General features: G+C 35.1%; 8 protein-coding genes across 11 annotated transcripts in view; 5 read left to right on the forward strand and 3 right to left on the reverse strand.

The window, feature by feature from the left end:
* Positions 1–127: 127 nt before the first annotated feature.
* LOC108969749 (ATP-binding cassette sub-family F member 3) lies at positions 128–3,309 on the forward strand. 3 transcript variants are annotated; one of them, XM_018934660.1, is made up of 11 exons: positions 128–247; positions 311–518; positions 579–687; positions 753–915; positions 977–1,197; positions 1,267–1,914; positions 1,976–2,149; positions 2,219–2,399; positions 2,459–2,768; positions 2,828–2,919; positions 2,986–3,309. In XM_018934660.1, exons 2-11 carry the CDS (start codon positions 446–448, stop codon positions 3,139–3,141), a joined length of 2,127 nt encoding a protein of 708 aa, XP_018790205.1. In that variant the 5' UTR covers positions 128–247; positions 311–445; the 3' UTR covers positions 3,142–3,309. The 3 variants fall into 3 exon arrangements, with proteins under 3 accessions (XP_018790205.1, XP_018790206.1, XP_018790204.1); XM_018934661.1 differs by having other exon boundaries at positions 316–518; XM_018934659.1 differs by having other exon boundaries at positions 128–518.
* A 166-nt stretch (positions 3,310–3,475) lies between these two features.
* On the reverse strand, positions 3,476–4,981 carry LOC108969750 (superoxide dismutase [Cu-Zn]). The gene is made up of 3 exons (XM_018934662.1): positions 4,805–4,981; positions 3,943–4,161; positions 3,476–3,877 (listed from the first exon to the last, which is right to left on the reverse strand). The coding sequence occupies exons 1-3, from the start codon at positions 4,868–4,870 to the stop codon at positions 3,701–3,703; spliced, it is 462 nt and encodes a 153-aa protein (XP_018790207.1). The 5' UTR covers positions 4,871–4,981; the 3' UTR covers positions 3,476–3,700.
* Positions 4,982–5,316: 335 nt separating this feature from the next.
* On the forward strand, positions 5,317–7,148 carry LOC108969740 (apoptosis-inducing factor 3-like). The gene is made up of 2 exons (XM_018934644.1): positions 5,317–6,224; positions 6,288–7,148. The coding sequence occupies exons 1-2, from the start codon at positions 5,346–5,348 to the stop codon at positions 7,044–7,046; spliced, it is 1,638 nt and encodes a 545-aa protein (XP_018790189.1). The 5' UTR covers positions 5,317–5,345; the 3' UTR covers positions 7,047–7,148.
* Positions 7,149–7,720: 572 nt separating this feature from the next.
* On the reverse strand, positions 7,721–14,801 carry LOC108969739 (fork head transcription factor 1). Of its 2 annotated transcripts, none has more exons than XM_018934642.1 (9): positions 14,701–14,801; positions 12,290–13,656; positions 11,659–12,101; positions 10,587–10,687; positions 10,305–10,525; positions 10,051–10,235; positions 9,878–9,973; positions 9,726–9,795; positions 7,721–9,373 (listed from the first exon to the last, which is right to left on the reverse strand). In XM_018934642.1, the coding sequence occupies exons 2-9, from the start codon at positions 13,066–13,068 to the stop codon at positions 9,004–9,006; spliced, it is 2,265 nt and encodes a 754-aa protein (XP_018790187.1). In that variant the 5' UTR covers positions 13,069–13,656; positions 14,701–14,801; the 3' UTR covers positions 7,721–9,003. The 2 variants fall into 2 exon arrangements, with proteins under 2 accessions (XP_018790187.1, XP_018790186.1); XM_018934641.1 differs by having other exon boundaries at positions 7,721–9,376.
* LOC108969743 lies at positions 13,726–15,362 on the forward strand. The gene has a single exon (XM_018934647.1). It carries the CDS (start codon positions 14,524–14,526, stop codon positions 15,265–15,267), a length of 744 nt encoding a protein of 247 aa, XP_018790192.1. The 5' UTR covers positions 13,726–14,523; the 3' UTR covers positions 15,268–15,362.
* Positions 15,363–15,401: 39 nt separating this feature from the next.
* Positions 15,402–16,562, forward strand: LOC108969741 (39S ribosomal protein L2, mitochondrial). The gene is made up of 3 exons (XM_018934645.1): positions 15,402–15,969; positions 16,031–16,243; positions 16,307–16,562. The coding sequence occupies exons 1-3, from the start codon at positions 15,486–15,488 to the stop codon at positions 16,510–16,512; spliced, it is 903 nt and encodes a 300-aa protein (XP_018790190.1). The 5' UTR covers positions 15,402–15,485; the 3' UTR covers positions 16,513–16,562.
* On the reverse strand, positions 16,541–17,922 carry LOC108969742 (ubiquitin fusion degradation protein 1 homolog). The gene is made up of 5 exons (XM_018934646.1): positions 17,790–17,922; positions 17,600–17,726; positions 17,101–17,528; positions 16,859–17,038; positions 16,541–16,800 (listed from the first exon to the last, which is right to left on the reverse strand). Exons 1-5 carry the CDS (start codon positions 17,790–17,792, stop codon positions 16,636–16,638), a joined length of 903 nt encoding a protein of 300 aa, XP_018790191.1. The 5' UTR covers positions 17,793–17,922; the 3' UTR covers positions 16,541–16,635.
* A 466-nt stretch (positions 17,923–18,388) lies between these two features.
* LOC108969759 (sodium-dependent phosphate transporter 1-B) overlaps positions 18,389–27,639 on the forward strand; it is a 16,536-nt gene continuing 7,285 nt past the window's right edge. The window contains exon 1 of the mRNA XM_018934672.1: positions 18,389–18,510. The gene's annotated coding sequence lies outside the window, so the exon portion shown is untranslated. The remainder of the gene's footprint in view (positions 18,511–27,639) is intronic.

A 27,639-nucleotide genomic window follows, 5' to 3' on the forward strand; every position in this document is an offset into this window, starting at 1 on the left:
ARCGGTAAAAGCTACTGTTCTCAGTTTTGTCTAATATCAGCACGACACCTGTATGTCGTAAAAACAAAATTGTATTAAAATGGCAACACCACGTGTGTCTGACGTCTCACAATTGTCATTGTTGCAGCTGGTGGTTTTGTCTGGTTATCTGGTCTTTCCCGATTTCCTACGTTTTGTGTGTAGCGATTGATGCACAAATTCTAGCTAAATTGTGCAAAATATCGCTCCAATTTCGTATAGCACTGAGGTAATGTTAACTTAAACAAATTGTGAGTAACTTGCCATTAAAAGTTCTATTAAAATTGTGTAGAGTAGGCAATTCGGTTAAATTTGCTGTCGGGTAATATAGTTCAAGAGCATACATATCCATTGTGTGCGATTAGTTGTTGCTAGTGAAAGCATAAATTGTATTAAAAGTTAAAGAAAAGAGCGCAACGGCATTAATATGAGTCAATTCACCGATATTTTGGAGCGTGAATTTCCAGCCATTGACAATGAGCTAAAAGATTACGTAGAGGGTAAGCAAATACCAAAAAATAAATTTGGTTGCGTTTGATAAACCTAACTTGGAATTGTAGGTGTGCTTTGTGGTAGTTTGGAAGATTTTGAGTCATGCGATGATATATACGAAGCTGTAGGAGATATCCTGCAAAGCATTGATACGGGGAAATCTGAGGAGAACATAAGGTACTTCAATCCTAACAAAATTTTTAAAGCATGCTTGTAAATATGCAATTCTTATGCTTTATCAGAGACCTTTGTGATGAGTTCTTTGACATAATTAAGAAGAATACAAAAAATGAGGTWCGTAAAGTATTAAATGCTCCCGTAAATATTGCCGCTATGGCCAAAGAGATGGAAAATGTTGATAAGAATATGCAAAGCATATGGCTTACTACGAAAGATGGTGGATCGGTGAGTACTTGAAAAAAATATTTTCATATTTTATTTACCTATGCTCCCCATGTAACTCTAGAAAGTCAACAGCAAAAAGCTAGAGAAAGCCGAAGCAAAGCTACAGCAGAAGCAGGAAAAGCGGCAGGATGTTGTGAAATCAGCTGTTGCTGCACCCGTCAAACTGCAAACTGCTACAGCATCACAAGTGCTGAGTAAGAAGAATACGAAAATGGAGCAAAAAGGCACAAATCGATCAATGGATATAAAAATTGAGAATTTCGATTTGGCATTTGGCGATAAGTAATTAAACATATAATAGTTTTGAATTAGTGCAAATATCTCYAAAATGCATATTTTTTTTTACTACAGAGTTTTGCTGCAAAATGCCAATTTGCTGCTCTCTTTGGGTCGTCGATATGGACTTGTCGGCCGTAATGGTTTGGGTAAAACGACACTTCTACGCATGATTTCAGACCGCCAATTGGCGATACCGTCACACATCAGCGTATTGCATGTAGAACAAGAAGTTGTTGGTGACGATACAAAAGCCGTTGATAGTGTCTTGGAATGTGACCTTGAACGTAGTCGGTTGCTCACACGCGAAAAGGAAATACTTACCACTTTAAATAGCGGAGTGCAGGACACGAAGTTAAGTACAGAGTTGAACGAAGTATATGCAMAGTTGCAAAATATTGAAGCTGACAAAGCGGTGGCAAGAGCTTCTGTTATATTGCGCGGTCTGGGTTTCGACGCTGATATGCAGCAAAGACCAACTAAATCATTTTCCGGTGGTTGGCGTATGCGTTTGGCTTTAGCACGTGCACTTTTTTCCAAACCTGATCTACTACTGCTCGATGAACCGACTAACATGTTGGATATAAAGGCCATCATATGGCTTGAAAATTACCTTCAATCCTGGCCAACAACATTGTTAGTTGTTTCTCACGATCGTAACTTTTTGGAAACTGTTCCAACCGATATCATACATCTGCATTCCCAGGCGCTTGAGGCTTACAAGTAAGTTAAAATAATATGTGTTGTTAATTTTTAAATATGAATTGGGTATGTTTTTTTTCAGAGGTAATTATGAGCAATTTGAAAAGACAAAGACTGAGAAATTGAAGGCCCAACGACGAGAATACGAAGCACAAATGGCACACCGCGCGCATGTTCAAGAGTTTATCGACCGTTTCCGTTACAACGCAAATCGTGCATCTTCGGTACAATCGAAAATCAAAATGTTGGAAAAGCTGTAAGTTATTATATTTAAAAAGAAGTCAATGAACATAGGTATTCCTAAAATTCTTGTATCCTGTTGAAGACCCGAATTGAAGCCTGTCGAAAAGGAAGTTGAGGTTAAACTGAAATTCCCCGAAGTTGAACCATTAAATCCCCCGGTCTTAGCTTTATCAGAAATCGAATTTAGATACAAGGACACAGATCCATTACCCGTTTTTAAAAATGTGAATCTATCAGCTACCTCAGATTCAAGAATATGTATTGTAAGTTTCAGCTTGAAACATTGTTTTCAAACGTATAATTTTAAAATTTATTTTAATAGGTGGGAGAAAATGGCGCAGGTAAAACTACACTTCTTAAAATCATTGTTGGTCAATTGACCACAATACATGGCAACATCATTTCGCATCGTGGTCTGCGAATTGGCTACTTTGCGCAACATCATGTTGATCACCTGAACATGAATACTACTTGTGTGGGTGTATTGGCAGAACTCTTCCCAGGGCGACCGGATGAGGAATATCGTCGGCAATTGGGCAGTTTTGGTATATCAGGACAATTAGCTTTGCAAAGCATTGCTAGTTTGTCGGGAGGACAGAAATCTCGTGTCGCTTTGGCGAAAATGTGCATGGGTATAAAATTATCTAATTACTTTTGAATGTTTTGAAATTAATAGTAAATATAATTTCAGCCGATCCTAACTTCTTAGTGCTTGATGAACCTACCAATCACCTGGATATTGAGACCATTGATGCCTTAGGTCGAGCTATTAATGCATTTAAGGTAATTAGATTGTTGTTAATTTAAATATGTATTTCGCTGATAAAACAACTACTTGTGCTTCTTCAGGGCGGTGTAATATTAGTATCTCACGACGAACGTCTGATAAAGGTAGTATGCAAAGAACTGTGGGTGTGCGGCAATCGTACAGTACGCGGCATGGAAGGCGGACTAGATGAATACAAACGTGAAGTTTACAAAGAAATTGAAGCAGCAAATAGTTAAATTAAATTGTAGCGCATAACTCTATTTTGTATTCGTTCTAATTGTAATTTATGCACATGCACTGTAAAAGTAAACTACTTTGGTATGATTTTACAAAAGCATATAAATGATTAAAATACAAAAACATGGAAAAATATATAATTTCATCATGCGATAACGCTAAAAGTGTGTGGCCTTTGTTTTTTTCTTGTTGAAAACGCACAAAAATAGAGTACAAGGAAAGATTTTGAGGTCGAATAAAATTCAAAGAACTTATCATGGAATCGTATTTCGGAAAAAGAATTTCAATGATTGTCTATGAGCTCATGATATGAATAATCAAGTACTAAAACGATTTTCCAATTCACCACATATGTTTTATTTTTAACGTTAAAACTGCTAATTATAATCAAAAGTAAGTGATAACTTTAAGTTATCTTAAACAATTAGAAATTAGCCAATTTTTTTCGATATTTAATATTTTAATGCATATGTAATATATTTTATATGTTTAATGCAATTACATTGTCTTATCCACCCTTAACACTCCCCAGTTAAGCAAAACCGAAAGTARACGAATTTAGTTCTTAGTGATACCAATCACACCACAGCCAAGACGTGCACCAGCGTTGCCAGTTGACTTGCTCAATTCGTGGCCACCTTTGCCCAAATCATCGGGATCAGCATGCACAACAACAGTACGTCCCACGATGCTATTTGCTCCGAACAATGTAATTAATTTATCGCTGATGTTAACCTAGCAGAAATATTTAAAAATAAAATTAGTATTAGAAATAAATTGAAATTATTGGGCTTTGAAACCTTAGTTGGTCCATCGCCGCTGGCTTCAATATTGCCCAAATCCCCCAAATGACGATTTTCATCGGTTGGCGCACCATGCTCTTTGCCAGCTGGATTAAAATGTGGCCCAGCTGAGGTGCAACCGTTAGTGTTATCTCCAAATTCATGTACATGGAAGCCATGAAGACCTTTAGAAAGTCCAGAAACTTCACCAGTGACTATTACGGGTGAAGACTCATCCTAGAAAAAATACAAAATGTTTCACAAAAAATTTTCAATATRAAAAAATATGTAAATAAATTCCAATTTAAATTACTTGAATAACTTGGAAAAAGTTGCATGTCTTAAGAGAGGTGTATACTTATGCACTTTAACTAAATACATAGTATATATATAAATATTCTTATGTATCCAAAATAAATGACAACGCATTATAATATTCATCAACTACTTGAGAAAATAAGCGTTTTACGTATATAATTAAATATTCTATTACAAATTTGATAACTAGCTCTCAATTGGTTGTTATTTCTTAACCGCAGTGGCGTCTCGGATCCCAAGTACCCCAATGCTAATGCATATATATTAACACATCGCAATGAAACTGATAACTAACTATGTACATAGATATCTGTGTAATTATTATGGAGTTTGTAATCTATACTGAAAATGCTTATTCATGCTTATATACAGTAATAAACTTATGCATATGTATATGTCAGGTATATGTAAATAAAGACCTTAGTCTATTTACCTAATTTTTAAATATTCTCTTTATTATTAACAATTTATATATTTCGGAAATTTAATCTCACAATGTCAGCCGGTGACATGACCTTGGACCCTCAAAGTATTAAAGATAGATAAAAAGGCTGTTTCTTACCTTCTGTTCGAAGTAAACGGTACCCTTGACATCTCCGTTGATTACACTTACAGCTTTAGCAGGCATTATTAAATATTTTATAATATTTTTATAATAATATAAATTGTACACGCGTTAAGCAAAATGCGACAACATTGAACAGTGCGAAAGTCGATTATGGACCGAATGAATTAAAGGTAAATCTAACAGAACTACGGCGAAATCCAATTGGTACCAATGGCGACAAATTGAAGGGTTGCATGCGTTATTGAGCAAAAATTCGCAATAATAACGGAAATGCAATGGAGGAAGTTATTGTGACTTTAATAAAAGTCATTTCTTTCACATCATTTAAAAAAAATCGTTAATTTGTGGTTATTGTATATGGTATGAAATAAAATTTATTAAAAATATTTTTTTTTGTGAAATAAAAGTATCACCCTGATTTTGCTATATTCTGAAAACGTCAGAGCTGATTTTCAAATTAAAATTGAATTTAAAATAACAAAATTTATTTGACAGCACAAAAAAAATCGGAAAATATTTTATTTTAGGCAGAATAATGTCTGAATTTACTGATTTAGTTTCAATTTGTAATGAAACGGATATTAATAATGACGAAGTCAAAGAGTTTAATTTTGACGAAAACAATAAGCTGTTGTTAATACGTCAAAACGATCGAATCTGGGCCATCGGAGCAACGTGTCCACATCAAGGTGCACCTTTAGTTAGAGGCATATTAGGACATGGACGCATTCGTTGCTCACGTCATGGTTCTTGTTATAATATTAGGACTGGCGATATAGAGGATTTTCCGGGTTTGGATTCATTACCAATGTATCCGGTTGAAATAGCTACAAACGGAGAGGTTCAAGTGCGTGCGAGAATCAAGGATCTTAATAAGATACGGCGCACAAAAGAAATGGTAGAATACATTAAGTCTGACGAGCGTATATTTTTGTTGGTAGGCGGTGGAGTTGCAACGGCTACATGCGCGGAAACATTACGTCAAGAGGGCTACACAGGACGCATAATAATATTGTGTCGTGAGGACTATTTACCTTACGATCGCTCACCACTCTCAAAAGCATGGCAAGGTGATATAGCGGAATTATATTTCCGCGATAGCGATTTTTATGAGAATAATAATATTGAGGTAATATTGGGCGTGGAGGCAATTAAATTGGACACAGCCATGAGAACGGTTAGCTGTTCCAATGATCAACTAATTACATATGATAAACTTTTCATTGCGACTGGTTCAAAACCAACTAGATTGCCTGTCAACGGTAATGATTTAAGAAATGTATTTTTCATACACGATTATAGAGATCTCCTAACAATAATGCATGTGTTAAAATCAAAAACAAATTTAGTATGTGTAGGAGGGGGTTTAATTAATATGGAATTTGTTTCCTCTATAGTTACCAAAGTAAAATCGGTGAGTATGGTATTTAATAGCATAATTAAAACTTATTGAATGTTAAATTATCTATGTTAACAGATTGTGATGGTTTGCAATAAGAAATATCCTCTAGAGAGCACTGTTGGCAGTGATGTCGGTGAGCGTTTATTGCAATTATACCGCGAAAAGGGTGTCCAAATGAAAATGGAAAGTAGAATTAAAGAAATATTGAGCGAGGATGGAGTTAGAATCTCTGAAATAAGAACAAGTGATGGTTATAAGTATCCATGCGATGTATTAATCATTGCTGTGGGTGTAGTGGCCAATACTACTTGGCTAATCGACTCGAGCTTGCCCATAAATGCTGATGGCACAATTGATACRGATATGCATTTAATGACGCTGGTGCCCAACATATTTGTGGGCGGTGATATTGCCAATGCACCCCTCTTTTCGAATGCTAATCAAAGACAAAACGTTAAACATTTACAAATGGCACAATATCATGGTTATGTGGCTGCTATAAATATGGCTGGTACTATAAAAGACCTACGGGCAGTACCTTTTTTCAACATACACCTCTTTGGTGCAACGTTTTCGCACGCTGGTGTTGGTAGTATAACTGAAACTTCCATATACGGTGATTTAAAACGTTTAAAATATCTAGCATATTTGTTCGATTGCGATGGCAATGTCACATCTGTTAACACTTGCGGCTACGATGCTACGGTGGTCAACTTTTGTGAATTGTTGTCACAAGGAAAACGACTGCATCGTTCTGACGTAGTAGACAAGTCCAATCCACATCAATGGATGGAGCATTTGCTCGATACCAGACGTACACGTTGTGGTTGTTGAAACTTTAACTTCTTGCTCTTATCTAACGATTTTACTAATTGTTCTTCATTCGCATGCTTTTTTTTTTTTTTTTTTGCTGCTGTTCATACGGATATGCTTCAAATGCTTCCATACATATACTGTACTCATATGTATTTACTTTACTAAAATACTGTAATAATTATGAAAAACACCGCTGTTTAGAACGTTTTAATTTAATAAAAAATTAAATCTGAAATTACGTAATTTAATTTGTGTTGTACGTTTTTAGGCTAATCACATTTTTTTCTAGATGGTGATCTAGTTTTTTTTTCTAGATCTGAACTGTTTCAATGCTTGATTATATTGTWTATAGAAGAAAACTACACTTGAAATTTCGAAGAAAAATTGAAACATGTCAAAACGGCACATTTTACATTGATATTTTGAAGATTGAAGAATACACAGAGATTATCTATATTCTTTGTATTTTTCTCAATACACATTTTGTCCAAACATTGAAATTGAGTTTTCTTTATTATAATAGAAATAAAGTGCAATCAATCATCATTATACATTTTTCTTTACCATAAATTTGTTGTAGGGTTTTTTTATGTTGACTTGTTTTATAATATTTTTTTATTTAAATTAACTTTTTTGTATTAGTTGTAATTTGTTTTTCTAGATTTAGGTTCGATATAATTGTAGGTATGTAGATATAGGTAATTAATTCTTTTGCTCCTTTTCAGTTGCCACACAACTATGATTCATTTATTTTGCTTTTACTTACTAGCTTTGCTTTTGTTTTGTATACACCGTCTAGGCTTTCTGCCAAACATGCTTCTTAATTCTTTTTAGCATTAATATTTATTACTCGCATATTAAGTAATTATTTTTCCCATCATTTAAAATGTACTACTTTCATTAGTTTACAATTTTTTAAATTAAATGTTTGCTTTTTTTGTTCTTTATATATTTTTTTGTTTGCATTTCGCATTTTATAACTTTTTTGTTACTTTTTACTCCCATTCATTCTAGTATAATATATAGCATCATCAAGCATATTGAATTCGTCCAGAGTATACAAGTACATCTATACAGTATGCTAGGGATACAATTTTGATAATCGTTAAACGAATAAATCATTACAACAACAAATATTAAAGCAATATAGGGAGTTTGTATATATTCATATTTTAGAARGATTAAAAAACAATAAAACAATTATTTTTGTTCACATACTTTGCTTGTCAAATTCAATATACCGATGGTTGGCTTCATGTGTTTCTTAATTTTTCTTGTGATACCGGTTTACTGTTTTCATTTTCTATATCTTCAACGAAATATTTTGTAAGTAATGTTAGTTTAACATTTTCTCAATTTGTTTTGTTTTGTGTGTGAATGTGTTTTCTATTATATTATGTCTTCTACTACACTCTGACCCACTGTAGTTTTCTAATGTCGCTTTAGTCCAATTCAGAAATATATCGTATTTATAGTAATTATAATTAAATAGAACTTATCTAATACTTGCAGTCAATTTAGATGAAAGAAGACATTTCGAGCGAAATTTAAAATTCATGTAAATCATCAAAAGCGCTGTTTACTATTTGTAGACAGTTATTTACTATTAAAAGCTTGATACAAGGTTTCATAGACAATTTGCCTTTGAATATGGTCTTCGCATACTGAAGGTTTAATAAAAAAAATAAAATAAAAAAAAACGTGAAGTGTTTTACACATTGCTGATTTGTCTGTTAAAATTATTACATATTTCCGAATTGGTTTACGCATTTTACATTTTCTATTTATAGTAAATCTCAACTTTTGTGTGCTCTAGTTTTCTCTTTTTAAATTTGTTGTATGTATGTGTTTGGGGTATTTTACTCTGGCAAATCTTTGCCATTAGTTAAATTTTTAATATTTTACATTCTTTTGTAAATTTTTTTTTAAATTACTTGCAGACATTAGAAGAAACTGAAACAGAAACAGCAACATATCAGAGTACTTCGGATAAATATTTGGGGCGTTTGGGAGCTTCGCATGAAGCGCTGCTGCCGGCGCCATTACCACCGCCAATACTGCAACCTTCATCGCCAGATTCCATATTGCCACTGTAATCTGTGGGCATTTCCTCGTATATAATGTCGGGATGCAACGTTTGCACTTGATGTTGATGTTGTTGTTGCTGCTGTGCGCCAGCTGCCATAGCATGATTACGTTTAAGTGCAATCAAGGCACCAACACCGTTGCCGCTGCCACCACCAATGGTCACTCCGCTCTCGTTGTGTAGATGTTGTTGTTGTTGTTGTTGCTGTACACCGGCAATGGTTGAATTTTGATTTGAAACATAGTATGGGCTTCCGCTACTGCTGAAAATGATTTGTTTAGAAATGAGTACAAGCGCTAGATAGTTTCTCATAGTAATGAGTTCATATTTTTTAAATTGGCAAAAAGAAAATAATAAAAACAATTTAGTGTAAAACTGGTGCTAACTTTAGATTGCAAATWAAATAAATATAAAAAATGTAAATACTAATTAAAAAAAATTGTTCAAAATGTAGGCACAAAAAAAGTAGCACCGAAAAAAACTAAAAAAAATAAAATGGTATTAAGCAGGAGAAATCATAGCTTTAAGTTTTTAATTTAGCAAAACTGGAAGAAAAGATATATGTTCTGATGCAATATAATAAAAAATATTGAAAACCAAATCAAAATTACTTGTATTGATTGTGGGAATTGTTAGCCGTCGATTGGTGCATATTCTGAGTTGTGTTGTTGTACATAATATCTGCAATTCAACGCACATTATTTTATTGTAATTATACTAAAAGAAAAACAAACGCGCTATCGCTTGCTAGTTGACTTATTACCACCATCGGCTGCGCGTTGCTCAATAGACATGCCCGGCGATCCAGGGGCTGATTGCAAAACGAAATCCTGAAGTGGTGAACTCTCACGCGAATTGTCTGCATTTTGATTATAATAAACAAAAAAAATKTAAATAAAAAATTATTGAATTAAATATATTCAAGACTCGCTGTACCCATATGACTCGGTGAGACTGGTGCCGAACGTGGCATGCCGTATGTCGGACGAAAACCTTGGCTGCTACGTTGACGCCGTTTCTTGTAACTGTGATCAATCAACTTGGCGCCACTATCAGGATCAATACGCCAGAAACTGCCCTTGCCCGGCTCATCTTGAGAGCGTGCAACTTTAATGAAATACCTAAAAATAAAGGTAAATATTAGTTATACTGGCGCTGAAAATACAATGTAGGCATTTTTTAACGTTTACCTATTCAAACTGAGATTATGGCGTATGGAGTTCTGCCAACCCTTGTTTGTTTCTTTACGATAGTACGGATAATGCTTGACTATAAATGAATAAATGCCAGAAAGTGTCAATTGTTTATCCGGTGCTGCGGATATAGCTTGTACAATCAACTGAGCATAGCTATATGGTGGTTTCTCATTGTGGTTATAGCTAGCTGTTGATGGTGTTTGGAATAGGTCTTGCTGAAAAGAAGATATTTCGTGATTAAAAATATTAATCCATTATTTTGTGCAATTGTTTTACGTTTTGTAAATTGTTGTTGGTATAGTTGTTGTAATTGGCTTGGTTCTGATGAAAACCTTGTCTGGGGCTGGCTGGACAACTATTTGCAGCACTTATTGTACCTGTAAAATTTAAAGATATTATTGTCATTGCAATTGTTACTTAAGCGGTTAATTATTACTAGTTATTACATAAAAATATGCATTATTTTTCTACTACTTAAAAAATCTGATAAATAAATGAAGCAATCGATATCCAATCTTTTTGAATATAATACACTATATGTATATATAAAGACTCAATAAGATACTTTAATAAGTTTGGTGATGGTTTTCGCTAGCAATTGAAAATTATGACAAAAATAAATAATTGAAAATGTATGCTAATAATCCTAAAAGTTAATCTTACAAATAAATGCATATTCCCTAATATTCCACGTGCGCGTTTTTAAAATAAAATTGTATTTTCCTTTATGTAATAAGTATTTGTGTAAATATTTACATGTTACAACCTCAACATACCACATTTCCGTCTATTTTTTTATGACATAAGAGAGTAGTTTTAACCTCATTGACACTTTTGTGTTGTTGTTGGTAGATTTCTAAAATTAATTTAGAGCCACGTGCAACGTTTGCAATTAAAAATTTGCACAACATATAATTACGCATTTATGTACGCAATTTGTAAAAAAAAAAAAAGATGCTAGAAGGTAGTATACAAATTCGCATGTATTAGTGTAAATATATGTAAATATGACATAAATGTACTTTTGCAGATAATATTTACTTTTTGTTTTGTTCCTATTCGTTTTTTCAGTGTGCACACAAAGCGGCGCTTTGTTTCGYATTTCATTGTTTTTGTATTTTCATTTGTTTACACTGCGTCAAGTGTAATGTAATAAAGTTTCTACGCCAGTAAGCAATAGCAAAACAAATACTAAAAAATCAAATGTAATTTTTTCTGAAACGTAATTAAATCTAACGCTATACAGTAAGCATTTGCTATAATATGCAATTAATTTTCGCTCAGTGTATAATTATGCAAATGCATACACATTTGCGTTTAAATAAGAAACAGTACAAATTCCACTTGCCAGTTGGTGATAGATATGGGCTTTTTTGCTCCTTCTTCGGTATGGATATCTTTAGTGGTGAGTACACATTTGAATTATCCATATTCGGCAGCAGATGTGTTGACGATGACACTGCACTAGAGGACACATGCGGTTGATGGTGATGAGATACATGTGTGGACGCATGCGGTGTTGGTCCAGACGACGCGTGCGGATGATGGTGATCATCGGGTGGCGCAGGCGAAATAATGAATTGAGCACAACCTCCRCTCCCACCGCCACCGCCACTTCCTCCTATTCCACTGTTATTCTGCAGGGCAGCCACATTGTTGTGACTATTGTTATGATACGATATGCCACTGTTGTTCGAGTCAGTTAGCGCGCCAGTARCATTTAAAGCGCCACCATGTACGAAACTCTCGAATTGTATGCGAATCTCGGTGCTGGGAAAGCGAAAGTAACAGCTGCAAATAGGGAAATTGTATTAAGCAATTTTAACACACAAAAAATTGCAAATATTTTAAACTAAAAGAAGTAGCGTTTCGATAAATATAATCATGCAATTCTTCTCCGCGCTTTTGAGATACATATTATATATTTAATACAGATAGACAGGTAACTCGTTCAATATTGATTATGGCGCTGAACTTACCTGTTAGGTAATCGAAGCGGATCAGCATTTCGTCGTTGCAAAAAATCATCGACGAAAATGCCATTTTTACTTAGACACTGAACAAAAAAGTCACGTGCATCTCCATCGTAATGAACYTGAAAATGCTTTCTTGATACTAAATTGTTTTCAGCAACATGAAAGTGCACATGCGATGTTGATGAGTTTCGTCCAATAATAGTACATGGCTCGGTGATGTATAACAATTCCTGGTCGTATTTTAGAAAGCCGAGCGCGTTGTCAGGTGCTGTTAAAACGTTTGATGCACCGCCGCCCGAATTACCGGCGGTTGAGGCATGGGCAGGTGGGTGATTGGTATTCAGATTGGTGCCTACATTAGGCCCAACACCACTGTTGGTTGTACTGCTGCCACTACCAGCTGCAATTACTACCGAATTGGTGTTWGCGTTAGATGATGTTGATGTATTCATGACCTCTAAGGCTGCGCTACTAGTATTATTATTACTGCTGTTACTTGTGTTATTGTTGTTATTATTTGTTAGTATCGCACCATTGCCATGATGCAACTGGAGCATATCCTTGGCGATGGCTACAGTGGCAGCGTCGATGGTGTCCGTTGTTGCTGCACTATTTATTGTGTTTGAGGTGGGCGGGGTATTGTTTGTGCTACGAACGTTGTTTATGTTGTTATTGTTGTTGTTACTACTGATAGTATTTATATTGGTTGCCGGGCCGGATATAGAACCGTCATCTACTTGCTGAGCTGTATGTGGTTGTTGTTGGTGGGGGAAGAATTCCATTTGTATGCGGCGCTTTTTTCTTAATTCTGCTTTTTCTACACTTTTTTCCTAACGAAAAAATGTGTTAGCGCTACGCCACAATTGCGTTTGTTTTTCTGTTATGATTCTTATATTTTTATTTTACACAATTTACTGTCCCTACTAAAATACTAATTTCTCTTTCTAACAAAAACTATATAAATTTTTTTACTTGCACGTTTTGCACACTATTCACATTCGGCCACTGTCCCCTTGTTGCTAATATTAACACTTTAATTCGTCACTTTGGACAATAAAAACTCAAGGTTTTTTTCCTTTTCTGTGTTTCAAAAGATTTTTCCAAATTTAAATTGTTTTCCGCACGCTTTGCGCACTTCTCTTTTCAATACATCCGATCGATCCTGTTCCGTTAGCAGCTCACATCCCCTCTTCTATTTATTTCACTTTATTTTTTGGCTCTATCGTTCGTTGGCTGGCTATGGCTACGGCTCAGGCTCTGTTGGCTAATGGCTGATTGCTATGTTGTTTTTGTCGTTTTTGTTTTTCTTACTGTTGTTGTTTTCCCTGCCGTTTTATGTTGTTTGTATGTTTGTGTTGTGCTGAGCAGAACTGCGAACGAGAAAAATAAACCAAAAAAAACACTAATATTGAAAAACACACAACGAAGGTACAGAGCAAAGGCAAAAACACACATACACGTACATATGTCTATTGGAAAAGGAAAAGCCGCTTCAATGTTGGGGAGCAACAGCGCGCTCATAAGCGGCAGCCCCAATATTTTTTCTTACATTCAACAAACCTTACATTCCCCAATGCACTACACTTACCACGAAAGTTAAAGTTAATTTTTCAACAATATTTGGATATATATTTTTGCCACACGCGTGTTTACAAACAAAATTCTAAACCGAAATCGAAAATGAAGAACTGAAAATTCTGCACAAAACACGTTTCTTCTTACCAACGAGAAGACAGGCAACACAGGGTGTGTTGTGTATCTGGTGGTTGGCAGCACTGTGCTGAATACACACGCAAATGACATCTGCAGAATAGGGCACTTGTATGGAGTGCAAGGGAGTTGTTTCACTACCGAGGGAAGGGTGGAAGAAAAATAAATACAAATACCAGTGCACGCAACAAAACGAGCGCGATTTAGTAAACATATGCGCAAAGTGTCATGCGCGGCAAGGTGGTGGAGACGAACAAACTGCACTACCAATTTAATATTTATCTTTCAATTTTGGTTAAATAAAAACACTTAACATTTTTGTGTTTAACTACGAAGAACAGTTACTTTCAACTTGTATTCTACTAAATGTTTTGAAAATACTTCCTAAACGCTRCAATATGTTATCACCTTCACTTTTAATTGTTCACTGGGTTATTTTTACAGCATTGCCAATATAGTTTACTTTCTTCAATTGTCAGACACCTAGAAAAGTGGAATAGTACTTACAGCAGTGTAAAGGGCACACTATGACCGAGTTACCGGAAAATTTGCAAATTGTTAAGACAGAAGGACCACATATACCGGAAACGGATGCACAGCCGCGTCGTTTTATTAAGGAGCGTCTAAATTTGCACGTGAAACGACGTCTCCAACAAGAACAGGAACCCCAAACACAACTGCAACAGACACAAATAATTACTCACCCTTCTGGGAATCAAACACGAGAAATAGTGACAGCTGCAACACCAGCACCAGCAGCACAACAATCTCCACAATCAGCAAACGTGAACGTGAATTCGACAGTAAACGACGTCACTGCGCCGACATCAACATCGAAAAGAAAAGAGAAACAACAACAGAAAGAACCAGCCAAAACACGGAGACCCTATCAAAAGCGAACGGACAAAAACACCACCAAAATACAAACACAATCGCTGACACAAATGCAAATAAGCGCTGAACATGGCGGAAGAACTCGTAAAAACAAACGTCACAAAGCACAGGGAACATTRGTAGGTAACGCAGTGCCACCGTCGGCTGGAAATGTTGTGMATAGTGGAAGCGCCGGTGTTTTATGTTTATCGCCCGGCGTTGAGGAAGGTAGTGGCGGCGGTGGTGACGAAATGGACGGTCGAGATATATACTCCCGTGATAAAGAGAAATGCCCAGATATCTTAGGTATGGTTTTAAGTGGTAAAAAACGCGCTTTATTGCAGAATTCGGAAGTGAAGGAATTTTTAGCTAATATTATGTCCGCTTTTAAAAATTAATACGTTATTTACGCTTTAAATAGTGTTGTTATAAAATAAATATATATAATATTTGGAATGGAAATTCTTAACAATGTTTTTGATTTGTATATCATAGTCATTAAATTTACGAAATAATACAACCCTGTTTGYGAACAGCTGATCACCCACATTTGGACATATTTTAGACCGCTGGATAGGCCACATCTGGTTCATTTATTATTTTTATTATATAAAAAATGAATAACTTAACCCGTTTGTTGGTTAATTGTACATTAAATGCTTCCCGTCATCAGCTAATAAGAAACAGCGGCATTGTAGCCGCTGGTATTCAAGTTCGTGGAAAGTGTAAGGTGGTAGAAAAACCGAAACCAGGTGCTGGTCAGCAATTTCGACGTGTGGTGCACTACCCTGAAGAATACACCGTAGAACCATTGAAAATCACTCATTTAGCAGGGCGCGATCCAGTRAGCGGACGCTTGGTGGCCAAAGGCATAGGTGGTGGAATAAAACAGAAATTCCATTGGGTAAAATGGGTACGGGATGGGCCATTGGAAGGACCTCCACAAGAAGAACGTGTGATAGAAATAATCGATGGTGGTTGTCGCACTGCAAAAGTGGCACTTGTTGGCGTAGGAAATGAACTCAAATACATATTAGCAACAGAAAATATGAAAGTGGGTGACATCATCAGAACTTCTCGATTTATACCGCGTATACCTGGTGAGTAAATTTGTCGAATAATATAATAAATTTGATATATATAACTTTACGTATATTATAGTACGTCCAAATGAAGGTGATGCTTACCCCCTTGGAGCTTTACCAGTTGGTACACGCATACATAACCTGGAGAAAAATCCGGGCTATCCATTTCATTTGATACACGCCGCAGGTACTTTTGGAACAATTTTAAGAAAATTCGATGACAAAGTCGTGGTTCAGTTACCATCAAAACGTGAATTTGCATATGATCGTACATGTATGGCTACAGTTGGTAAGATCTTTACTTCAATATAGTTATGCATTATATGTATTATGTATAACATTTTTATTATAGGTCGCCTATCAAATGTTGAGCACAATAAAGAGCATATTGGAAGCGCACAACGAATGCGTCAACTCGGCAATCGCCCACGTTCCGGTTTGTGGAAACGAAAAGAAGGCAAACATGGCCGAAAGATACGCAAATTACCGGCAATGTCTCTCACATCACCACCGCCAAAAAAGAAAGATGAAGTTATTAATTTAACTTTGAATTTGTAGATACATTGAACAATAAAACATTTAGTAGTTCTGTGGTTATTAAAGTTTAATGAACAAATTTATTTTGCATTCTGTATCGAAAAGATTTTTAAACTATGTTAKTATGAATATTTAAATATTATTTTACAATTTACGTGTCTTCATTGAAAAGCCTTGACCATGGAAAGTCTCTGGCTCACCTTCTTCACCGTCCTTTTTAGGAATACGTTCGTTGATTGGCTTGATAGAACGGTCAAACTTTAAGTATCCAAACTTGTAATCGTAATCGGGTACACCACGAGCGAGTACCTGCAGTAACGATGATTTTAAGGCATACAGCTTTTATTTAGAAATTGACCATACCAACCCTTTTAATAACAGGTGTGTCCAGCTGATTATCTTTCTTTTTCTTGCCATCCAGACGTACACCAGAGCCTTTAAATGTTTCAACTACTTCCTCCATAACGTGATCTTGTGGTTCTTCTACAGGAGGCTCTTCAGTTTTAGGTTTATTTGGTTCATACCCTATAGCAGCTTCGAATTCCACCTATATATTCACATTAATAGTCTTTTAAAATTAGAAATATATGTGTTTGACATGGAACTTACATTCATATCACATTCAATAATGCTAACAGCATTACCAGGACGCGTTTCTAGCACACATAATTCATAAACCTTTTTATTATATTTGATAGCAATTACATCACCGGTGGTAAGACAAGCAAAATTACGAAGAGCATTTTCCAAAACAGCTTTGGGATTAGTAATATCTAAGAAATCAGTGCTTTGTGGTTGAAATTTTGAAAAGGTTGCCACTGGCAAGCTGACACTTTCAATGCGAACCGGACAGCCTTCCGTAAGCAAAAGATTTTGCATCATCCACAAAGGTAAATAGCATTTACCTTCCTCGGCAACGAATTCGAGTACACCTGCATGTGTTGTGCGTTTTTGCGCTCGATTCGTCAGCTTGAAGAGCATTGGATATTCAACGTTGTGGCGTGTAAGCACATCTAACGCCGATGGTGGCATAATAACTACATACACACATTATAGAAAATATTACGCTAAAATGCATGCATTTAGGCATGTCAAATTAAACACCTACTTTTGCCACCACGTTCTAAATCTTCTCGTTCGTTACCGGGCAACATGGCTACAGGGAAGCACTTGTATGTCTCCTGGAAGCTGCGGCCATTATCCAGGAATTCCATATTGAAACCGTTAAAATGAAACTTTGACAGCAAAAATTAATTCTATTAGATATTGTTTATATGTGTTGTTATTGAAATATTTACCATTATGTATTTACCGTACACAACTCAAAATTTTTGCAATGACTCGCTGTTATTGTTTTTACTTTGTTTACAAAACCAGCTGTCATTTATTGCTACTCACAATGCTGTTTCTCTGAATTTTAACTTCACCATTCACAATAATTTAGAAGAAATAAACTTAATAAAACTAAAAAAAAAATGATAAATTTATTGCGTTCCACATTTAAACCAAGTATTCTTTTCTGTGACAACTATTTCCAAATGTGTTTTTTTGTATATTATACATACATATATAGCAAAATAGTTGCTGTTATTTAGTTTAATCTCTATATATTTTACTACACATAAGTATACTCCAAACCAATAAGAACACAACTTAAAGATTACTTTTATTGCAATGATTTAATGATAGCCTTGCGAAAACTATTTGCTATGTTTTTAATTATAAAATAAAAGGGAGCTATGTTTTTTTAATTATAAAATAAAATAAAATAAAAATTTAAGCGGAAGAGGGTAAAACGGAAGGCGCCAATTGTCAAAAGCATATTCACACAAACGCAAAAATCAAAAGGGCAACTGAACTTGTGTGCTCTTCTACGCGCTCGCTGCAGTACAGAACAGACAAAACACATGCGCTTGCTCGATATTGGCGCAGTCAGTCCAGTTTCGCTCTCACTGGCAGAATTTTCCATTTATCGCTGCAGTTGTCGGAAAAATTGATTTCAAAATATTTCCCATACAAGTGAGTACTACATAGAAAAATAATTGCAAAGTGATTAAGTCATTGCAAAGATTATTTAATGTGCAATGAAAGTACTAAACTAATAAAAAAATATAATCTATAAAATGCGAATGTTATAAGTGAGAAAAAAGAAGAAAAAGTTTTAACGGTTCGCAGTGAGTAAAATGTGTCTGGAAAAATGTGGGCTGATGGAGCGAGTGAAGTGTGGAGGGGTGGTATTTAAAGTGCGGTGGGAGATTGTAAAGGTTGCCGAGAAAGGCATGTGAATGTCAAGATGATAAAAGCAAGCGCTGATAATAAGTGTCCAGAATTTTCAGGTAGCAGGACATAGGTAAAGGAGTAAGCAATTCTAATGCGGCGCAAATACACATGACACACGAGCGTAACTTTGCGTGTGTTGAGAAAAGCCGCAATTGGCGCCACCCGAAACTTACTAACAATTATTGGTAACACTCAGAATCCAGCAAGTCTCTAACTCCTTTGAAATATCCGAGCAATTAGTGTAATAAATAAAGTATCCAATTTAAAATTGCCTGACGGGTAAACAAGGCAGTTTTATTACACTAATGCAACTATTATCATCGCTGATGCAATCAACACCTGGGTTAAAAATCAATATATGAACAATATACATTGGTCTGGCACTGATTGGATGGGTGGGTGTGTATATGCGTCTGAAGGGGTGTGTTGGTGCCGATATCCCGGCAGAGGGATACATAAGTGATCAGTGACTGTACTGTTTGATTTAAAACAACTTTACAGATATCCAAGAACTTTTAGTTGTGCGTTTTGAATTTCAACCGATTTTGGCCGGCAACTGACGAAAGTTATAATTACTTAATATACCCACAGGCAACAACACGAAATATGTACATATACATGTACATATGTACAGCCTAATCTGAAAAGTGTGTGGCTGCCAAACAGCAGCTCAGCAGCTGCTTGTAGATATGTATGTATATGATATGCCTGGTAGTATCTTTAGCCATTCTGTTTTTGTCATTGTTATTGTAATTATTAAGAGCTGCTGCTCTTATTCCTGTTGCGTTCACGTGTACTTGAATGGCGTGTACTTGAATGGCGTGTACTATTCCTGCTATGCTTATTGTATTATCATCCACTTTCAATTACATTTGAAAAGCCAGTCATTTGTTGTAGTTTTTGTTCTATACATATGTATAGTTATAATTCCTTTATGTACAAGTTTGCGTAGGCAAACCAAATCCATTTTAATGTTTTGCTCATCGGTCCAAATTACTTAAGTACTATACATGCGCTTACTTAAATGTATACCCTTATATTAATACATATGTATGTACGTGTGTTTGTATGTATGTTTCAGCGTCTCTAACTCCCTTTTTTATGTTTTTGCGAATTGGGTTTTCATTATTCATAACCTTTGTTGTACAGTACTCTTGAGTCATTCAAAGTGCGCTGACCGTCCATCAGTCTTCTTTTTTTTCTCTTCCTTTTGTATCTTAACATATGTATTCATATAAAATTTGTGTATAAGTAGTATATACATAACAAATTTAGCACACAAAAATTTATTTGTTGTTAAATATGCACCTTTTTTTCTATTATATATTTCTTTGTCTAGACTATATACTGAATTAAGAAAGAAACAAAAATCTTGTACAATTGAGAYCTAAGCTTAGCTCTTTTAATTTATGATATATTAGAACGTACCCTTAGGTAATAAAACTATATATGCAAAATTTCGTGAATATATCTTGTCAAAAAAAGTTTTCATATAAGAACTAAATTTAAAACGGTTAGCTACATATATACATMTATATTATAGTGATCCGATCTGAACAATTTTTTTGGAAATCGCAACATTGTTGAAGACAATAACCTTGGCAAAATTTTGTGAAGATATTTCGTCAAATGAAAAAGTTTTCCATACTATATCTTGATTCTTATCATTCAGTTTATATGACTGTATAGTATATTCTTTAGAGGCTCGATATCGGCGGCTCTAACAAATGAACAGACTAGTTCGCCTATATACAGACGGACGGGCAGCTCATCATATATGTTACTTGACATGTTACTTGTGTTTTCAAAATAAAAATAAATATTTGTTTATACAATTTTCCAATATTATAATGCGTACTGTACCACTTACCCTCGACATTTTCTCTAAAATAGTTAATCCGAATAAAAAGAAAACAAAAATCGTCTATAGTTTTGCATAAATAGGATGCCATTTTTTCGAAACAACCTTTGTCACGCTTTTTAACTCAATTTTCAATTACTCTTGTAATACCTCAAGACGCATATTTCTTTTTACATTCGATCTATATATACTTTTTTCAATACGCAGAATTTTAGCCAACAGCTGTTGTGTACCAAATCATATGTCAAATTTAAAATAAGTAATGAAATTTATGAAAGATCAGGAAATTTTAACGTCTCCTGCTGTCAAATTATAATTATTTTCAACAAAATTCTACAGCATTGATATTACCTAATATGTACATATGTATAAGAGAACATTTTTTATGAAATATATATAAAAATTTTATTTTTTAATAAAACAAAATAACAATAAAAATTGTTTTATAAAAAAAAATAATTTTTTAATAAAAAAAACAATAATTTTTTATAAATAATATTAATTTTTGATAACAAATATGTTTTTATAACGCTATCTTTATCGCTAGTGGCATTATTACATATCAGTACTTATTAAGGCATCCACATGCCGATTTTGGTTGTTATTGTTTGCTGATTTCCAATTTTGCTCACATATACACATTCCAATGCCTTCGTTTGTTTGTATCCTTTAACCATTGTAATTACTTTGGCTGGTGTGCGCACAGGTGTCCTGCGCTAGCTCATCTTCATTTATAAATAGTTGTCAGAAGTTATCAACGGTGATTCTGCTCTTATAATTAACGGCTTAATATTCTCTTGAGTTCCTAGTGGTTGTTTTACCATATGTAAAGGCATACTACTAGGGAGGAAACTAAAACAGGTGAGATTTAATCGAAATATTTTGACAATTAAACCTTTGGAAAATCGGCGAGACAATACGATAGTTGTGAGTATGGGTAGCGGGAAATCTAAGGGTTTAGCAGATACTACCCGTAATAGCTACAAAAAATTTTCAATATTTTTTTGTAGACTTTCCTGAATTTATAGTGCCCACCAGTCGCATATTCCRCACTATTAAACCAAAACTATTAAACTTTTCGGATAAATTCTCAAACATGTGAACATTTGATAACAAAACATCGATTTTTTGAAATTTACAAGTGATTATAAATCCTTAAAGCATTCAATGTGRGAGTTTGAAAATGGAAAGGATCCGGCTTTTTATCCTGTCAAGAACTGTCGACTCGGTACCAATACCCGAAATTACTTTTGGAGTGTTTCTACTGCTACAACAATAATAATAAATTTGAGCGATTTATATACATATGTACACTGCTGAATCCTTCTACTAGACTTCCCCCTACGTTGCTCATTGTCTTTGCCCGAATAAATACTGCCGAGAAATTCCCTCTCATTTAGGGCTTCAACAATTAAACGATGGCACGGAAGTTCAATGTAAGAAATCAATATGAATAACTGTACATTACAAAGTCAAGGTAAAGACGGCAAAAATRTAAAAAAAATAAATTCCATCGAATYAGCAAATTCACTGCTAATGTGTCAATGGGGCAAGGCATTCATATAAGGCTCGAGTATTGATAGCGGCACTTGCGAAAGCACATACGAGTCAATACAAATGTACATATGTATGCACAGGCATAAAAGCGGTTAAAGCTAACGATCGCATTCAGTTAAACATGCAACCTAAAAATAAATGGCATAAAAAAMCTATCGGCGTGTTGATTAAGCGCTGCAATGGGAAAACTTCTAAAAATATATAAATGATTTTTTCTATTTTTTGCTTTGCGACAAGCCGACTATGATCTGAAATAAGCGACAATTTTCATTATCTCGGTGTTCAGTGCCTATGTTTCACYCTTAAGTTATCTGCTTTACTTATATAAGGSCAGCTGACAGCCCGCGTAATCACCTCGCGACTTTCAAATCACATCACATCACGACGYGAGAGTACTGGCCAWGTACTGGCCAGTACGGTGCCTGCGTTTCTTTTATRGCGCCAACTTTGAGCCAGCTTCCCGCGAAATCACCACGCGGCTKTTAAACTACATCACCTTGCGACTGTTAAACTACATAACATCGCAGTGCGAGAGTCACCTAATGACTTTCCAGGCACTATGCCTGCGTTTCTTTTATAGCGCTAGCTTCCCGCGAAATAACTTCGCGACTTTCAAATCGCAACACGTCAGGGCGTGAGAGTCACCCAAGTACGGSCCAATTACGGTGCMTGCGTTTCTTTTAAAGCGCCAACTGGCAGCCAGCTTCCCGCGAAATCACCTCGTGAATGTTCAACTACATAACATCTCGGCGCGAGAGTCACCCAAGCACTGGCCATGTACAGTGACTGCGTTTCTTTTATAGTTCCAGCGGGCAGMCARCTTCTCCCGAAATCATCTCGCGACTGTTAAACTGCATGACATYGCGACGYGACAGTCACCTAAGCTCWGGTTAGGCACGTTGCATGTGTTTGGTTTATAGCTCCAGCTGGCAGCGAGCTTCCCGTGAAATCACCTCACGACTGTTAAACTGCATGACATCGCGACGCGACAGTCACCTAAGCACTAGTCAGGCACGGTGTCTGCGTTTCTTTTATAGCTCAASCTGGCAGCGATCTTCCCGCGAAACCACCTCACCACTGTTAAAATGCCTGAATGCAGAGTCACCTAGGCACTGGCCAGGCACGGTGCCTGCGTTTCTTTTATAGCGGCAACTGACAGCCAGCTTCCCGCGAAATCACCTTGTGAATGTTCAACTACATAACATCACTGCTTTTTTTAGCGCCAACCGGCAGCCAGCTTTTCGCGCGGCTGTTAAACTACATCACCTTGCGCCTGTTAAACTAGATACCATCACGGCGCGAGAGTCACCTAAGCACTGGCCAGGCACAGTGCCTGCGTTTCTTTTATAGMGCCAGCTGGCAGCCAGYTTCCCGCGRAATCACCTCGCGACATCACATCACACTTTGAGAGTGATCATGTTATACCCTTTCTTGCTATAAAAAATTTACCTGTGAGGGGTGTTCGGTGCAGGTGAAGCTAACTTTTATTGTTCATCATGTGTTTATACATCATTCCAATAAATAATTGTAATTTATTAATATGAATTGCTGGCTGACATTTAATTTTGCTTGCATGTTGGCGGCTGCATGCGCCGGGGCTCATAGCKTGCAAAATTTGCGCTTTTCATTTAGTGGGCAGCAATAAAATATCACTYGCTTTATTGAATAAACTTGCAGCGAAAATTGTAGAGAAATATTTTAATATTTGAAAACAATATGCAAATAGTTATGAATATAAATATTCAAGGTATGTTTATATGTATATGCATATACATACATGCAGGCAAATATGCAGAAAATCATGCATAATCAAAAATGTATCCCCACAAGTGTCTGCCCAATTTACACCCCTCACCCACACAGCGCGCATTCTGTGAAGTCGCTTTCAAATCGTATTTCATAACATTCTCCAAAGTATTGCGAAATCCAATTTCAATTTCGTTTTCCTTTCCCATTTTCTTTCATAATTTGCATATTAACCATTTGTTTGTGTGTTGCATTCTGTTTGCTTGCATGTGCTTTTAGGTGTCTATATGTACATYCATATGTWTATATGTATATATGTGCAATTGTGTGTTATTGTTATTGCAGAATTGCGCTTGGAAATCCATTTTTATAGYTACTGGTTATTATTTATTTATTGCAATGAAGATTTCACGTCATTTTCTGCTGATTTGCATTGCGACAACATGTAGCAACAAAATTCGAATAACAGCACAGCAAAGCATAATGAAATTCTATAATAACAATAGCAACAATACCTTGCCGACACGCGCTAAAATTTTGTTTACACCTTTTGTCTACCTTCAACCTTCCTACTGACGCCGCCTTTTCACACTCCACCGCACAAGAGGTGGCAATTTGGTTGAAAACACACGTATATTYAGAAAAGTAAATTTCTACGCCAATAAGGCAGAAGAAAATTCAAAAATAAGTAAGGCAGCACTAAGTTCGAGTACAGTCGTGAATTAGATGGGCTGCCGATAAAAATCAAATTATACGCTAAATGAGGGCTAAGGGAAAATGTATGGCGATTTCAACTATTTTGTATGTCAAATTATCAACTGATCAAATTTGACCCAAGCCGAAAACAAAACATTTTCACATATAAAAAAAAAAATTATTAACGATTGATGAGTTATGTTAATTATAGCCTTCCAAATAGGTGACTGGGCCAATAAAATCATGCCAACATCTGAAATGGCTTCAGCGAGGTTTCGTTTTTGGGGTTTCGCCTTATTTTTGGAGCGTCAGGTTGTTGAACAGTTTCTGTAACCTTTACTAGACATAATTTTTCAAAAACTTAGATTTCCCAAAAAAGTGCTGCAACATTTTCAATATATTCAACATTTTTGTTATGATATCTTTGTTGTTATTTGAGGTAGCCAAATCAGCTGATGACGTTCAAAATACGTTCTATTGCAAGTGTGCGAGTTTCTAGCGCCATGTACTTCATTTCTATATAGTCTATACGTAGAGGACATAATATTTGCATTTTCAAATTTCATTCAAAATTATGGAATTGCTTGTGATTTTCACTAATACTACGTATAAATATTGCTTGGCGAGAAGAAAAAAATGGTGTTAGTTTTCATTACTATATAGTATAAATAAGTATATCACATTACACAAACTCAGTGAGTACTCATTTRTTGCTTATATACATGCCTCTATATCTGGGTGAAATTTCACTGCCGTTATGGCTTTTATGTATTTATATCATGGCACATTTTTCCTTTAGACTCCTGAGCGGAAGGCAAACTTATTTGCATTTGCTCAAGCTGGTAGGCCATCAGGCGTTATTTCAACTAGTTTATAGCACATTCGAACTCATAAAGTTACTTGTTTATAGTCAGGTGCTTATATTTTATACCATTGTCGTCATAGCCTTTGCACACCCCCCATGTCCGTTGAGTAAGCATTCCTTCAATAAAGGTGTGCTTGTCCTGCTACTAGTTTCACTTTTAACGAGTATTTAACGCTTTATCTTTCACTTTTCGTATTCTTTGCTACTGGTTTACCGGTTTTCACTTTTTCTTTCTTTAATTTTTTTGTTTTATATCTTTTTTTTCGACTTTTCGAAATTTTCGTTTTTGTCTGACCTTCAGCCGAATTGCTWCAAATAAGTTCGCGCGTGTTACAAGCAGGTGTTCGAAGGAATTTTGCAATCGTTTGTTGTCTGTTCAACTATTTTGAGTTGCAGGGGCTCATCACATCAAAGTTTGGTTCGCATGAATTTGTTTTTTTTTTTTTGTAACTTGGAAACAAAGCGATGTCGTTTAAGTCGAGAGATTATTGTACACGTTTAAATAAAAATTTTATTTTATTTATTGCATGTATATATCATACATTTAGGCATATATAACTTTAATTTAGGCACATATAACATATTTTTAGGCATATATATCATAAATTTTTGTATACATTGCATAAATTTAGGCGTTTAATATGGCCCTGACTTAAAAATTCCATACTCCTGCACTGAGTGCCAAGTAATTGCTCACAAAGGGTTGCTCTTATTGCATATATCAAGTACTAGATTTGTTAAAATTTTAGTATATGCAATAACCTTATTCATTTCATTGCTTCTTAACGATTGATGAGTCATAAGCGTTTTATTGCTCTATGACTAATCGACAGTAGTTTGAGCTGTCGCAGTTTCATATTTTTTTTGTTTGCTGTTTAAGGTTGCTCAAAATAAAATGCAGTTGATATTTTTTATGAGAGGTGTGGCTATTGAGATTTATATGGAATATGGAGAGAGGAAAAGATGGAGAAAAAAAAAAGAAATTTTGTACTGATCGATACTTAAGAATATTCCAGAGATTTCAAAGCTCTTAATTTCTTTCTACACTGTATTTAGCTTAGTGCAAAGTCAATTATCCTTTCTTTAACGTTAAGTAAATCCTTGGATACCATAAGAAATACGTCATTGTTGGCATCGTCGTCTAAGCCGTGTAGTTATATAGACTTTCTCAATAAAATGAAAGCCTTAGTGGTGAACGTATATCTATTTTAGTTATTTGTGGCTCATAATTCCTTCAAACAATTTTTGTGCGTAGATATGTTTCTGCGGATGGATGTTTATGCCTTGGAATATAGCACAAAATGAACATATGACGTGTTGTGTCGGCTAAAAATACATAAATAACGTTTGTGTTTAAATTTATTGCTGTAGTTCTGATGAGGAAAGGCTATTGGTAGGATTGCAATTTCAGTTATATCATATATCTACTTCACATAGAAAAGAATGTAATATGTATGTTGTTCAAATGGGGCTATTCAAACGCTTTACTTAAGTTCAAGGACCCCTGTAGGGATTATGATGTATTGGGTAGTCGAAAAAGTCTTTTAATATTTCTAATCAAATTCCAACTTATTTTTTCTATATTTGTAATGAACCAAATATGTAAAATTTTAATCGACCACTTTTTGTCATTTTTATACTATAGATATTATTCCATCAGTGTAAATCGAAATTTTGAAATTTCCAGAACCGAAGCGAGCGAATCATTGTTGAGCTGTACGAACTTATATTTTCACTCATTTTTGAACAGCTTTAACTTTTTTTCAACTTCCCTGAATTGTTTTTGAAGCTTGAATGAAGCTTAAAATCTCACCTTTCCAACACTATGTGGTATGATACAATGTGATTGGTAGCACTGAAGATATGCGACGACATTTATTAACAAAATACGAAAATACTTTATCGACTATCCAATATTTCACGATATCTTGCTTTTTTAGATCAACAATTATACGATCTAAAAAAGTTTCGATTACTTCAAGAAATTGTGATTTAACACGATTTGACTACTTCTTGTATAGTTAATTGAAGTCATTGGTTTTAGCAATAAATATGTTATATTATTTATTAATATTTTATATAAAATTTTAAGATGTGTATAAGAGACAGATGTATAAGAGAACATTTTTTATGAAATATATAT

Source organism: Bactrocera latifrons, unplaced genomic scaffold (assembly GCF_001853355.1).
Source record: "Bactrocera latifrons isolate USDA-ARS-PBARC rearing strain unplaced genomic scaffold, ASM185335v1 scaffold_264, whole genome shotgun sequence".
Taxonomy (NCBI): Eukaryota; Metazoa; Arthropoda; class Insecta; order Diptera; family Tephritidae; genus Bactrocera; species Bactrocera latifrons.

What these genes read in the sequence shown, in the direction of transcription:
- LOC108969742 (XM_018934646.1), bottom strand. An exon ending in TTTAGAACGTGGTGGCAAAA is followed by an intron (nt 17,529 to 17,599) that starts GTAGGTGTTTAA and finishes GTGTGTATGTAG; the next exon opens with TTATTATGCCACCATCGGCG. An exon ending in TTATTGAATGTGATATGAAT is followed by an intron (nt 17,039 to 17,100) that starts GTAAGTTCCATG and finishes GTGAATATATAG; the next exon opens with GTGGAATTCGAAGCTGCTAT.
- LOC108969750 (XM_018934662.1), bottom strand. Translation starts at nt 4,870, where the DNA reads ATGCCTGCTAAAGCTGTAAGTGTAATCAACGGAGATGTCAAGGGTACC. An exon ending in CCGTTTACTTCGAACAGAAG is followed by an intron (nt 4,162 to 4,804) that starts GTAAGAAACAGC and finishes TATTTTTTCTAG; the next exon opens with GATGAGTCTTCACCCGTAAT. An exon ending in GCGGCGATGGACCAACTAAG is followed by an intron (nt 3,878 to 3,942) that starts GTTTCAAAGCCC and finishes TATTTCTGCTAG; the next exon opens with GTTAACATCAGCGATAAATT.